The sequence below is a fragment of the Saccopteryx bilineata genome, chromosome 2, assembly GCF_036850765.1.
Source record: "Saccopteryx bilineata isolate mSacBil1 chromosome 2, mSacBil1_pri_phased_curated, whole genome shotgun sequence".
NCBI lineage: Eukaryota > Metazoa > Chordata > Mammalia > Chiroptera > Emballonuridae > Saccopteryx > Saccopteryx bilineata.
In genome coordinates, this window is record NC_089491.1 from 376101805 (window position 1) to 376116301 (window position 14497).

At 57.0% G+C, this 14497-nt stretch overlaps 1 protein-coding gene across 5 annotated transcripts in view; it reads right to left on the reverse strand.

The window, feature by feature from the left end:
• The window catches only part of ARHGAP23 (Rho GTPase activating protein 23), a 79693-nt gene that overhangs the window by 36494 nt on the left and 28702 nt on the right, over positions 1-14497 (reverse strand). For 3 of the 5 annotated variants that reach the window (XM_066263802.1, XM_066263804.1, XM_066263801.1), the window contains exons 2-6: positions 8137-8298; positions 5002-5029; positions 2916-3011; positions 2637-2715; positions 2418-2472 (exon numbers count right to left, since the gene is read on the reverse strand). In XM_066263802.1, coding sequence (XP_066119899.1) covers positions 2418-2472; positions 2637-2715; positions 2916-3011; positions 5002-5029; positions 8137-8298 — 420 coding nt within the window. Of the gene's footprint in view, positions 1-460; positions 567-2417; positions 2473-2636; positions 2716-2915; positions 3012-5001; positions 5030-8136; positions 8299-12251; positions 12699-14497 lie in introns of those variants that run through there. The other 2 variants (XM_066263803.1, XM_066263805.1) reach the window with 2 other exon arrangements.

The window sequence follows — 14497 nt, forward strand, 5'->3', positions numbered from 1 at the left end:
GCCAGACTGGCTGAGGGGCCTTGGGCCACCTTCTGCCACTAGAGGCCTGGAATTTGGCTCAGGGAGCTGAGGCTGACGCTGCATGGCTGAGGAGTGACAGGGCCAGTGCCCAGGCCGGCCAAAAAAGGAGGCATCCCCCAGGGACAGCGGCCTGTGGCCCTGCGCTAGCGTGACCCTCAAGGGGCCGCCTGGGGGCCTAGCTCAGGGTGAAGTATCAAAGGGTGGGAGGGAGAAACCAAAAACACACACGCACATATACACATCACAGCACAGGAGACACAGGAAAATACACACCCAGAGACACACTCACACATACATAGCGAAACACAATGAGACACACGCACAAATAACTACACCTCCAGTCCTGAGCACACACACCATGTGATGAAACGAGCTAAACCACACCCCCACACACTCAGCCCCGTTCGGACCAACACTCCCGGGCCAGGGACACACATACCTCTCTTTCCTGCCATCCTGCCGGCTCTGCGGGCTCCCCGCATCACGCCGGTGGCGGTGGCGCCAGCATCCTGCCAGCCTCTACCCTCCCCCACCCTGCTAACCCCCACTGACCGCTGCGCCGGTTGCCCCCCCTCCGGTCTGCCCTCCCAGCGGCTGCCCTCGGCCCCCACCGGCTCTCTGGGCTGGCGGGAGGAGGAGGGAGGGAAGGATGGGTGTGGAGGGGCCTCGCAGCGTCGGCGGTGGCGTCAGCGGCTGCCGCGGCCCTATTGGCCTCCAGCCTTGGCTCCCAACCACAGGAATGCCTGGGCCCCACCCTCGGGCCGGCGGGGATAGGGGTGGCCAGCGGAGGTCCCCAGATGCTGACATCAGGGGCTGCCCACCCGGGCCTGGGTAACAGAGCTCCAGGCTGCTGCCTCCCCATTTTTTGCCCCCCTCCAGCTGAAAAGGGAGTGGGAGGACACGCCCTAAGTCCTACCCTGTGGACCCCTCCCATAGTTTGCCCAGCCTCAGCCTTGGGGTGTATGGGCAGGGCCTTTGAGACTTGGGGGGAGCAGTGCACCTTTTGGGTCCCCATCTTTGCCTCCCCCTCGCCAGGAATGGCAAGGGGACAACTGAGGTCAGGGGTGGAAGCTCCCTTAGGGGCATGGTGCCAGGCATGGCACTATGATTACAGTGATTGTGAGAACATGTCCAGGGCAGAAGCCAACACGGTGGCTCTCAGGGCCTCCTGGGCTTGGCACTCCACCCTCCCCTGGCGGGAGGGGGCAGTGACCTTGGGGGCAAGCAAGCTGGCATCCGGCTGGGACCCATGAGACCAGTGAACTGGGTCCTGGGCACAGAGGACTGCCCTGGACTTTGGGTCAGGGCTGGAAATGGGGCACAGAGAGAGACAGCACGCGCTGTCTGTGACAGCACATGTGTACGTGTGCACGGAGTATGTGAGGTAAACAGGTACACATGTGAGTGCAGAATGCGCTGCCTGCAATGCCCGTGCTATCTGCAGGGCCCAGTGCCGAGTTCTAGGTGAGCTGAAGGGGAGGTGTTTGGACCGCACATCGTGACTGTGTAACGCGTGGTTAGCACGATATTGGTGAGTGCTGGCCCCTGTGTTGGGCTGGAGCATGCCGTGATGTTTGTGGGTATATAGGGACCCTATAGGGTATATAGGGTTTGTGGGACAATAGGGAGAATGTGTGATGTCAGTGAGTGTTCAGGTACTGGTAGTAAGAAGTTCAAGTATGTGTGTTGCGATACACTGTATATGTGTTGTGTTGTAGGAAACGGAGATACTGAGGAGTGTGTTATGCCGCTGTAATGTTTGTGGTGTACTGTGGCATTTAAGGGGGTCTGTATGCAGCACCGAGAGGTGTGTGTGTGCTGGTCTGTGGTGTGCTGGGTGCATTCTGTGTGTGCATCACGCAGTGTGTGACATGCTAGATGCAAGGGTGCTGAGTGGCTGTGTTGTGTGGCAGGGTCTCCGGCATGTTCTGCTTGTGTGTGGAGTGGTGCATGGTGTCTGGTGTGAATGAGAGCACAGACAGTGCAGTGGGGTGGGGTGTGCTGTATGAACACAGCTACAGGAGACACACTCACTGGGGCCAGGCAGGGAGAGGGTGTGGACGACAGGTGCCTCACGGGAGCTGACAAGAACGTGCCAGTCTGGTGGGGCCCGCTGGGCCACCCTCCTTGCAGATACCCTGGCAGGAATCCTGTCTGCCAAGGCCCGTGCCTCCCCCACTCCCAACACAGAACAGCCCTCAATGAAGCAACAACCGGCCCCAGCCCAGGGATGGGCCTGGCATCCCCGATGGGGCAATGCCAGGCTGGTGCTGCCCCCTCCACTCTCTTCTCTGCCTCCCAGAGGGGCGGCACAGGGGTGAAGCCCAAGGAGAAGGGCTACATCCTGCCCCCAGGCCCTAGGAGTCCTCCACCTCAGGCTACAGGGCAGGACTCACCAGCTGCAGGATGTCCTCATCCTTGGGCATGATGGAGAGCTCCAGAGTATCATCGCTACAGAGACAGGGCAGGGGGTCAGGACCGGCTGAGGCAACCGGGTTCTGGGAGAACAGGGACTCTGGTCGCCAGGGCAGCCCCAGGGCCAAGGGGGTGGGGTGTGCAGGGACCAGTCACTGGGCAGGAACCAGCGCGGGTGAAGAGAGGCAGGGGGCGCTCACCTGTTCTGGATCAGAGCTATGACCTGGGAGTAGGTCTTCCCAATGACGCTCTCCCCATTCACCTTCACCAGCCGGTCTCCTGGGGACAAAGGGCAAGGCCATGTGTGAGGAGGCCAAGGTGTATCAGTGGCCCCACCTGAGAATCCTTGTACCTGGCAGGGATGACAGTGGGTGACAGGAGCCTCCCTAACACCTAGGTGCAAGGATCCCATCCTAACCAGAGGGCAGGGAGAAGAGGCACAGAGGGGTGCCGTGGGCCCGAAAACTGGGACAGCTCACCTCTGCGAAGCCCGGCCCTGTGGGCAGGGCCCTCGTCCTTCACATTCTTGACAAAGATGGTGTCCATGGGCTCCAGGCGGTGCCGGCGGGAGGGTCCTGGTGAGCATCAGCCAGGTTAGCTGGGGGAGCTGCTGAAGGTCACACCCATGCACAGCTACACACACAGAGGACACACACTCAGAGGATAATCACACTCATACGAACACAAACAGAGACCCACACAACATCCACAGGGGCACAGAGATGCCCAGGACCAGACAGGAAGACGCACTCCTGGGAGAACGAGAACCAGACAGATGCAGAGTTGCTCCGTATGCCTCCTGCGTCCCAGCACTGAGCTAAAAGTAGGTTTAGAAAGACAGAGACATGGTCCTTCCCCTTCTTAGCTCACTGTCTGGTGGGACAGACAGATACACACACAAGTCACAAGATGAAGGAAAGGGTACAATAAAAGAGGCTGTATAAGCCCTGCGGATATACCAGCAGGGGGAGAGACCCCATACACAGAGATGCCCACACCCACAGACTAGGGGGGCTGCAGAAAGGCCCTGGCATTCACAGACACCCAACACCCACACTTTCGACATCACATTACACCCCAGCAATACTCTTCTGCTCCTGTCTCCATCAGTTAGGGGGGGGGCCTCCACCACAGGCCTCTATAACGGGGACTCAGGGACACGGTGTCCCCGTGGCTTCCCAGCAGAAACCCCAGTGGCAGAGAAGGAAGGCTGCCTGTTCAAGGAGTTTTGCCTTGAATACCCTGGGGAACCTAGGTGCCAGTGAGGGGCTCTGAAATAGCAAGGTGACAGCCAGGGGATGTAGGCTCATATTGAAAAAGATAAAGAGGCCCTGGCCGGTTGGCTCAGTGGTAGAGCGTCGGCCTGGCATGCAAAAGTCCCGGGTTCGATTCCCAGCCAGGGCACACAGGAGAGGTGCCCATCTGCTTCTCCACCCCTCCCCCTCTCCTTCCTCTCTGTCTCTCTCTTCCCCTCCCGCAGCCGAGGCTCCATTGGAGCAAAGATGGCCCGGGCGCTGGGGATGGCTCCTTGGCCTCTGCCCCAGGCGCTAGAGTGGCTCTGGTAGCAACAGAGCGACGCCCCGGAGGGGCAGAGCATCGCCCCCTGGTGGGCAGAGCGTCGCCCCCTGGTGGGCGTGCCGGGTGGATCCCGGTCGGGCACATGCGGGAGTCTGTCTGACTGTCTCTCCCCGTTTCCAGCTTCAGAAAAATACAAAAAAAAAAAAAAAAAGAAAAAGAAAAAAAAAAGAAAAGAAAAAGATAAAGAGACCCTGGCTGGTTGGCTCAGCAGTAGAGCGTCGGCCCGGTGTGCGCAAGTCCCGGGTTCGATTCCCAGCTAGAGCACACAGGAGAAGCGCCCATCTGCTTCTCCACTCTTCCCCCTCCCCTTTCTCTCTATCTGTCTCTTCCCCTCCTGCAGCCAAGGCTCCATTCGAGCAAAGTTGGTCTGGGCACTGAGGATGGCTCCATGGCCTCTGCTTCAGGTGCTAGAATTGTTCCAGCCACAACGGAGCAATGCCCCAGATGGGCAGAGCATCGCCCCCCGGTGGGCACACCGGGTGGATCCCAGTTGGGCGCATGCAGGAGTCTGACAGCCTCCCTGCTTCTAACTTCGGGAAAAAAAAATACAAAAAAAAAAGATAAATATTTCAGGGCTCCCTTATGCCCCAAAGAACCCCAGTGTCTCTCTCTGCAAGGTCAGCCCTGCTCAGCTGCGCCCTCCCAGCAGTCCCCAGGCCCTGCGGCCCCTGTTTATGCCTCCTTTTAGGCTGGGAGTCACTCCAGGGCAGGGGCCTGGACTTAGAAACCAACCTGCTCCCCAGGTGCCGACTCCAGTGTGAAACAGAAAGGCCCAGAGAGAGAGCAATGTGAGAAAAGAGAGGGAGGATAGAGAGTGAGCAGATGCCCAGAGTGGCCACACAGAAAAGACAAAGACAGGAACAGCAGTCGAGGGTGAGGGGCACAGCAAAATCCAGGCTGACTTGGGGGAGCGGGAGAGAAGCAGAAGCTGGAGGATGAGTCCCGGCTCTGCCCCAGCCCCTGGGCTCGCCCCTCGCCACTCCTTACCTCCTCCTCGGCCTCCATTCTCTTCCTCCTGCAGGGGACAGAGAGATGGGCGTTGGTCTTTAGTCCAGACCTCAGCAGCACAGAGGGAGGGAGGCCCAGCTCCACCTGGGCGGGCCTCGTCAATCTACCTCAGCCAACCGTCTATACCCTCTTATCTTTTTCAAATAGCCCAGTGCCTGGAGGGGGCAGAAGGAGTGTTTATAGGGACTGCCAGCCATGATTCCCCAATGACCCGAGCCCTCTCTCGTGCTGATCGTACCACAGCGACATCTCAGCTATCCGAAAGCCCCCATTCCAATGGGAGACCCGTGACCCTTTCCCTTAGGGAGCTTGAACCAAACATACTGACACACAGAGAGAACCCAGACATCACAGATAAGCAGGCATGACCAGTGCAAACAGTGGCTATCAGTTCTTAGAGAATGGGAGGGGAAGGCCTGATTACTGTCCCCCTGGGGGAGGGGATTTTAAGGCCTGGAAGGTGTTCTGGGTGAGGGAAGTGGAGTATGCAGGCGCCTGGTATCAGAAATAAGCAGGCCTATGTCAGACTGAATCAACTGAGCCGGAAGAGAAAGGAAATCCACACCAGCAAGCCATGGAAGTCAGACTAAAACATCCAAGTCTGAAATGAGAGAAAGAGGGAGCCAGGGAAGGTCCTTGTGTGGGAGAGAGTAGATGTGAAAATTCCAGTTAGAGAAGAGGATTCTGGCATCCAGGTGCAGGGCTATGAAACTGAGTCAAGGGGGCCTATTTGGGAGGCCTCTGGGATCGCCAGAGCTGAGTGAGGGGGAAGGGCCCTGGATTGGGGGAAGAAATAGAAGTGAAAGAAAGGGAGAAGGTCAGAGAGACACAACGGGATTGGGGGAAGAAATAGAAATGAAAGAAAGGGAGAAGGTCAGAGAGACACAACGGGCCAGCAGGTTGTGGCATTTCAGAGCTGGACCGGACCTTTGGAGTCATCTTGTCTAACCCTCTCCAAAGATCAGCCATTTTACAGATGAACTTGTCCAGGTCCACTCAGATACTCAGGAGCAGACCCAGGACTGGAACACAGGACTCTGGCATGCCAGTCAGAACAGGAAGGCCTCTGGGCACTGCTAGAGAGTCCCTCTGCCCCGGCCCTCCCATGTGGGGTGCGTGCCCGCCGATATGAGCTGACAGCACAGGGAGCCGGTGGCAGAGGCAGACAGATGCATGTGGACGGCTGAGCGCCCTGCAGGCTCCCAATCCTGGGCAGGTTCCGGAAAGGGAACGGAGCCTGTCCCTGGCTTACCCCACCCTGCAGTCTTCCGGCACCCTATGTGAGCTAGGTGTCTCGGAGACAGGTCCACCACCCAACTAGACCACTCAGGCTGTTTTTGACTTTTTCACCCCTCAGCAGGGACATCTGAGAGAAGCTGGCAGCGGCCAGGAAGGAGGGGCATTCTGGAAAAGGAGGGAAGAAAGGACTGAAGGTTCTAAGGAAACTAGGGGGCTGGCGTCCTTGGGCATCACAGGGTGGGACAGAGCCCCTCCCACACACCATCAGCCCCCAGTTACACTCAGACACAGAGCTGCAGCCAGTGAGCATAGTTTATGCAGCGCCCCCGCCCCATTCAGATACGGGCAAGGAGAGCTGCACAGCCATATACACATGACCTGTATTTACAGGCACCAATATGCACATGTGTAGATGCACACACGTGTGTATATGACCAGTATACTGTGCATGCACATGTGCCCACAAAGAGCCGTGCAAGCACACAAATGCAGGCAGTGAAATCCAATGCCTCTGTTCTCTCGCAAGTGGGACCAAGTTCCCCAAGGGAGAGTCCCCCATCAGCTGTGCCGGCTGGTCCCTGCCCTGGGGGAAGGAGAGGTCCAGGCTCATTGCCTGGTTCCCACCTAGGGCCCTTCATGTGTTGCTCCTGCACACCTGGTTCTTGGACTCAGAGAACTTGACATTTAAATGGGGGCCAGAAGAACCCTCAGGGGTCAAGTAGAGAAATGCCCTCGGGTTACAGCAGGAAAAATGCAGCCCGGAGCTAGCTCCACAGTGAGTTAGGAGGCACACCAGGCTGAACCCAGGTCTCTCTCATCCCAGCCCAGGGCTCTTCCCAGCACGGAGAGCTGAGGCTGGCGTGGGTCTGGGGTGCTCGGGAGGGGTTCCAGAGGTGTGTAGGACAGACTCACTGAGAGCTCAGGAGGACAGGAAGCAACAAGCCCAGCTCAGAAGTGGCCAGTGGACAAGGGGCCCTAGGACTGGATCTCTCCGAGCAGGTAGTTCACCTTCCAGAGACCAAGAGTCTGAGGTGCGATGAGCATCCTGGCTCCCCCGCTTCTCGGTTCCCTGTCCTGAACCAGCCACCCCTCCCCTCCTCCTAAGCAGATGGAACTGACCCCGGATGCAGAGGAAGGACTTCTAGGTTCCCTGTCCTGAACCAGCCACCCCTCCCCTCCTCCTAAGCAGATGGAACTGACCCCGGATGCAGAGGAAGGACTTCTAGGTTCCCTGTCCTGAACCAGCCACCCCTCCCCTCCTCCTAAGCAGATGGAATTGACCCCGGATGCAGAAGAAGGACTTCTAGGTTCCCTGTCCTGAACCAGCCACCCCTCCCCTCCTCCTAAGCAGATGAAATTGACCCCGGATGCAGAGGAAGGACTTCTAGGTTCCCTGTCCTGAACCAGCCACCCCTCCCCTCCTCCTAAGCAGATGGAATTGACCCCGGATGCAGAGGAAGGACTTCTAGGTTCCCTGTCCTGAGCCAGTCACCCCTCCCCTCCTCCTAAGCAGATGGAATTGACCCCGGATGCAGAGGAAGGACTTCTAGGTTCCCTGTCCTGAACCAGCCACCCCTCCCCTCCTCCTAAGCAGATGGAACTGACCCAGGATGCAGAGGAAGGACTTCTAGGTTCCCTGTCCTGAACCAGCCACCCGTCCCCTCCTCCTAAGCAGATGGAATTGACCCCGGATGCAGAAGAAGGACTTCTAGGTTCCCTGATCTGAACCAGCCACCCGTCCCCTCCTCCTAAGCAGATGGAATTGACCCCGGATGCAGAGGAAGGACGGCAGAGTGAGGGGATGGTGCAAAGCAGCCTCCTCTCCCCGCCGAGGCTTCCTCCAGACGGGCCAGGACATGGGCGAGCCGGGCGTACCTTCAGGCTGCAGTGCACGGCGGACTCGGGTGGGTACACGATGAAGTGGCGCAGGGTGAAACCAAAGCCATCCTGGAGACTTTTGTGTAGCCGCAGCGTCCGCGGCCCCTGCCAGGGGAGGGGGTGCCCAGGAGAACACCCATCTTTCGGGCCCAGTGGCAGCTGTGGGAGCACAGGGAGATGGGTGAGTGCGACGTGGCCCACGGTCCCCAATCTGCACACTGTTTCCTGCAGCCCGGAGGACCTGAGAGGGGTTGGACGCGCTCCATGGGGTCCCAGGCACCCTCCCCTGCCCCTGACCTCTTCCTCAGCCCTTCCTTCCTCTGTCACCCTCACAGCCCAACAGCTGTTTCCTTTTTTCTTTCCTCTCAATCCCCTCATGATACCTTTGCCTCCAAGGAAATAACTCACTGCAGTGAGTCAGGCGTTGGTTCAGTTCAGTTCACCAAACGTTCACTGAGCACCTACTATGTGCCAGTACTGGACACACACTGCTCGATGCTGTCTGAGCTCATTCCTGCCGCCGCACAACCGCACATGTGCACACAGATAGACACATACATACAGACACAGACATATATATCCCCACGCACTCATGCACACAGGACACACCACAACATCCAGACAAGCACGCTCATGTGCAAAGTGCACCCATCAGATGAATACACATACACACTCTTTTGTGGGCATGCAGACAGGTGCACACACAGTTGCACATAATCAGTTTCATGCACACAACAAATGCCACGCATACAGACATACACATGCACAGACGGACTGGCCCACACACATCCTTCATGAGCAGCAACGGGAACCGGTAGGGGACTAAGAGCCACAAGGGAGTGGACTGAACACCAGACAACTGACAGGACTTCCTGAGGCTTCAGAGCCCAGCTTAGAGGCCTGGCTGGTTCGTCTGAACTGAGTGAGAAACCGGGTGGGGTCGGGGGACACTTCACTGCCCTCTGGCCGACCCACTGGAATACTTGGGATTCCCGGGATGACATGGCAGAGGATGTCTGAAGACGGGTTTGGGGACACACAGGACTGTTTCTGGGGCAGGAAGGAGAAGAGAACAGACAGTGCCTGAGGGAGGTTCCCTTCAGGTCCCCTGCTCAGACACGGAGAGGGAAAGGAGGGTGTCAGAGAGATGCGTTCACAGAGAGGCAGAGGGAAGACTGGAGAAGATGGCAGCCGAGTGCCTCGTGAAAAGCCAGGAGACCTCCCTTGGGGGTCCTACAACCCCTCCCACTTTTGGCAGCCTAAACTAACCCTCAGACTACAGGAAGTTCCTTCATCCTCACCCTAAACAGTCCTCAATCCCTCACTCCTCCTTGGCACTGGAAAGAAAGGTGAGGTTGGGTGCAGAGGAAAGACCACCAGTTCTGGGGTGAGGAGCCCCCACTTTACTGTTCAGTCCCCTTTTCTTCCCTGTCTAATAACTAGAGAAAGCTCAGATTTACCACTCATACGTACTGATGATAAGAAATTCCATTGCCTGAGCAGTGGTGGCGCAGTGGATAGAGTGTCAACCTGGGACACTGAGGACCCAGGTTCGAAATCCCGAGGTTGCTGGCTTGAGCGCGGGTTCATCCGCCTTGAGCACAAATTCACCAGCTTGAGCTCAGAGTCGCTGGCTTGAGTGTGGGATTATCAACCTGATCCAATGATTGCTGGCTTGAGCCCAAGGTCATGGGGTTGAGTGTGGGATCATCAACCTGATCCGATGATCGCTGGCTTGAAGCCCAAGGTCGCTGGCTTGAAGCCCAAGGTCACTGGCTTGAGCAAGAGGTCACTGGCTCAGCTGGAGACCCCGGTCAAGGCACGTAAGAGAAGCAAGCAATGAACAACTAAAGTGACACAACTACGAGTTGATGCTTCTCATCTCTCTCCCTTCCTGTCTTATCTCTCTCTCTTTCACGTAAAAAAAAATTCCATTGTGTATCTATCCAGTCTCCTGTTCACACATCTGGTGGTCACACATCTGGTGGAAGGAAGCCTGCCTTGTGCCTAGCACTATCCTAGAGAATTCTGCCGGGGGTTGGAAAAATTAAAGAAAAATATGACAGAGGTAATAGGCTTGCATCATACAAGCCCCAGGGGACAGAGCCACCTGGGAGATAGATACAAGGAAGTTGAATGACGCTCCGGGCCAAGGTGACCATTCTCACATGTTTATCTGAAAAACTGTCCGGATAAGGCTATGAACTCCCTGTCCTTGCAAGGGTCCAGGTTAAAGCTGGACAACCCCAGTCCAGGAGGTCTAGCTGGAATTCTAGCATGGGATTAGAAGGCCAGTGATGGCCCCTCAGTTCCTCCAAACAATGGTGACAACCTAGAACCTCCTACTTGGAGCCACAGTCCCATGGGGTCTGAGTAGTCCAGAGGAGAAAATTCTCGGGGAATTCTGCTGAGGTTTGAAATCCCTTGGATTTCCTTTCTCTGCTGACCTGGCAATGAAGTGACCCGGGAGAAAAGAGGGCCTCAGGAGACCCTCCACTGCCCCCTCCTTCCAGAAGCCCCACACCCTCCACCCAGGCTCAGAGCTGAAGCTGTTTGCAGGACTCATTGTTTTGTTGGTGTCCTGGATTAAGATTTAAGCCACCAGCTGCCCCAGTGACGAGAAGTGGCTGAGACAGGTCCCCGCATGCCCCCCATTCCTCTCCCAACACACATCCTGCCTGGAACTGCCAGCTGCCTGGGGGTGCCACCCTCTGGGGGGCCTGCCTGTAATCCAGGGCCGTAGGCATGCCTTCTCTCAGGTCTCCTCCTCACCCAGGCACAACGGGTGTCCCCCACCCTTATCTCAGCCTCTCCCTTTCCTCTTTCCCTTCTTTCCAGTTTCCTTTCCCCCATCCTTTCCAAGTAGGCTCGTGAGAATGTCAGTGTAATCAACTCCCTGCCACAGATAGCACACCCTTGCTTGAAGAAGAGACACACAGCCCCCATCAACAGCCAGATCTGGCAGCTCCACCGTAGGCACTTCTCTTCCTTAGCTTTAACTTCAGTCCTTCTATGCTATTATACACGCATGTCTCCTCTGCTCCCTCCATCTGACTTGGGACAATACTGGGTCTTGCTCTCATCTTTAGGAGGAACAAGGTGATAGACGAAGAAACAGAGAAGGAACCAGCAATGAGAACTAGGAAGATGAACAGATTTGGGAAAGGGTACAGCTCACATACATCCCCAACTCTGCTCTCTGAGGCAGACACAGAGACAAGGGGACACAGAGGGAGAGGCTCAGTGGACACAGGGGCCTCACTGATTAATGCCCTCTTGCCCCAGACCTATTTCCAAATGCTCCCATATCATATTAAGAAAGAGACATCCAAAATTACCAACTGATTCTGGAAGAAGGGCAGACGGCTCCCGGGCCACAAATTAGACAGAACTGGACACATGCTGGGTTGGCAAACACCAGGAACTAGAACCCAGGAGCTCTGCTCCTCCCCCCAGGAGCATAAAGAGGTCATTGCAGACAGCATAGCCTTCATGCTGGGCATGGTGCCCACTATGACTCACGCCCTACCAGCCTGGTCGATCCCCCACATCAGAAATGCTGCCCCCCATTCCTGCCCTGTTAGTCCTCATCCACAGATCACTCACTACCTGCTGGGGCCCATTCTGCAACCTCAGCCTCCTTTGCCCACTACAAAACCCTTGTGGGCCCCTGTGCCCAGGTCCACACCAGGTGGAGGATAAAGCGGTGCCCACCACTCTGTTTAGTAGTATTCTTGCCGGCCCTCTGGCTCAAGGTCCCTGCCAGCCCAAACTCCCCAGGATCCTGTATGTGCTAGCATCTCGTCAAACAACCCCGGTCCTTTCTGTCCTTCCACGGCCTGTAACAGTAGGCTTGAGCCCACTGGAGGCCACCACTCAGACAGGTTTGTCATCCAGCGCCCCTGGAAAAGCTCTCAGCCACAACCACACCACCCTCACAGAAAGTTCTCCAGCTCCTCACTTACTCCTCAGTCGGGGCACTGGTTCCAGAATGCAGGGCACACACAACTCAAAGATCACAGGGAGTTTGTGGCCCCGGTACTCACTCCCCCCCCCCCCAGGCCCGTCCCAGCCCCTGCCCCTGCGCCGGGCCCCACTTCCTCGGCGCTCACCCTGGCCAGCCGCGGCCCGGGCGCGCGGCGGTCGCTGTGGCTCAGGCAGGGCAGCCAGAGGCAGCGCGGCTCCGGGGCGCTGCAGTCCACGCCGACGGCGCGCTCCCAGCGCCAGCCCGCGGCCCCCGCGCGCTCCACGCGCCACACGGCGCTGCCCACGAGCGCCGCCGCCGCCGGCGGAGGCCCCCGGTCCCGGCCGCCGCCCCGGCCCCATCGCGCTGAGGGCCCGGCTTCCGGAGCGGGGCGCGCCGCGCGGGGAACCACAGCCGCTCCTCGGCGCCCCGCGGGCGGCGTCCTCGGCCCTCCCGGCGGCAGGCCGGCCCCAGAGGTCCCTGCCCGACCCTCAGAGCCGCGGGCCCGGGGCCCGAGGGCTCCGAGGGGACGGCCGGCCCGCGCGGACGGCGGCAGGACGGCTACAGCGTCTCCGCGCCTCCCGCGCCTCCCGCTGAAGGCGCCGAGTCTGGACACGCCGGCGAGTCGAGCAGGGCAGACACCTCCCCCTCCGGGGCGGCCCCTGGCCTTGGCGTCCCAGCCCACATTCAAACACACCCACACTCACCCACACACACAGCGCCCCCGCCGTCACACTGCACACCCGCACAGGCACACACGTGCACACCCCTTCACCCTCCCGCTCGCAAGAAAACTCACACTGTTCCCGACCAGCACACAGGGCACCCAGCTTCCTGTGCCCAGAGAAACACACATTCACATGTGTACTCATGTCGCTCATATAGATGCACACACATAAACACACACACACACCCAGTACAGACCTGCACCACACACTCATCCATGCACCCCACACCCTCTCAACCACACTCACACACACACACTTACTTGCTCACTCACTTTCTCTCTGCCCAACATACCTTACAGACACACATCTACACACTATTCCCTTCATATACACACTGTATATGGACTCCATTCTGTATGCACACACACTTTGGACACCCTCACATATATATCCGGTCCACACATCCCACAGAGACACATTTGCAAGCATATCAACTATGGCAGAGGTCAGGAAACTTTTTGGCTGAGAGAGCCATGAACGCCACATATTTTAAAATGTAATTCTGTGAGAGCCATACAACAACCTGTGTATGTTAGGCATTATCCAATAAAAATTTGGTGTTGTCCCGGAGGACAGCTGTGATTGGCTCCAGCCACCCACAACCATGAAAATGAGCAGTAGGAAATGAATGGATTGTAATACATGAAAATGTTTTATATTTTTAACGTTATTATTATTTTTTTTTTATTAAAGATTTGTCTGCAAGCCAGATGCAGCCATCAAAAGAGCCACATCTGGCTCACGAGCCATAGGTTCCTGAACCCTGAACTATGGCCTAAACCTTGGTAGGCAAACTGCAGCTCACGGGAATTCCCACCATCACTGTGGAGAAGTATGACTGTGTCCCTTCCCCAGGTCCCACTGCCCATTCACTCTACCCAGATGGGCCACCACCAAGCTGACAATGGGCTCCAAGCTGGCCCCCACCTTACTCCAGCATGTGAGTCAGACAGGAAACCTGTGTTGATGGCAGACCCTGCCCTCCTCCTCTTCCTGACTCTCTCCCTTCCCAGGCCCCTTCCCGGGTGGGGCTGGCAGAGGCCTTGGCTAGTAGGCATATAATCGCCACCATCATTTCTATCCCACCTAACGGTTCACAAACAGTGTGCTTCTTTTCTCATCACGACCCCTCGCTGTGGCGCAGGGCCACTGCTATGACTGGATTTTCAGAGAAGGAAATTGATGCCCAAGAGCTCCCAGATTGTTACAGCAGCACTGGGACTCCGGGCCCAGAGCCCTAACTCCAACTTTGGATCTTATTCTTTAATTCTAGCCACCAGCCTGACCGGGCGGTGGCGCAGTGGATAGATCGTCGAACTGGGATGCGGAAGACCCAGGTTCGAGACCCTGAGGTCGCCAGCTTGAGCACGGGCTCATCTGGTTTGAGCAAAAGCTCACCAGCTTGAGCCCAAGGTCGCTGGCTCAAGCAAGGGGTTACTCGGTTTGCTGAAGGCCCACGGTCAAGGCATGTATAAGAAAGCAATCAATGAACAATTAAGGTGTTGCAATGCGCAACGAAAAACGATTGATGCTCCTCATCTCTCCGTTCCCGTCTGTCTATCCCTCTCTCTGTCTCTGTAAAAAAAAAAAAGAAAAGAAAAAAAAAGATTTTTGAAAGACATGCTAAAGACAATAAATAGTTTGAAAATAAAAGAGTTAAAAAAAA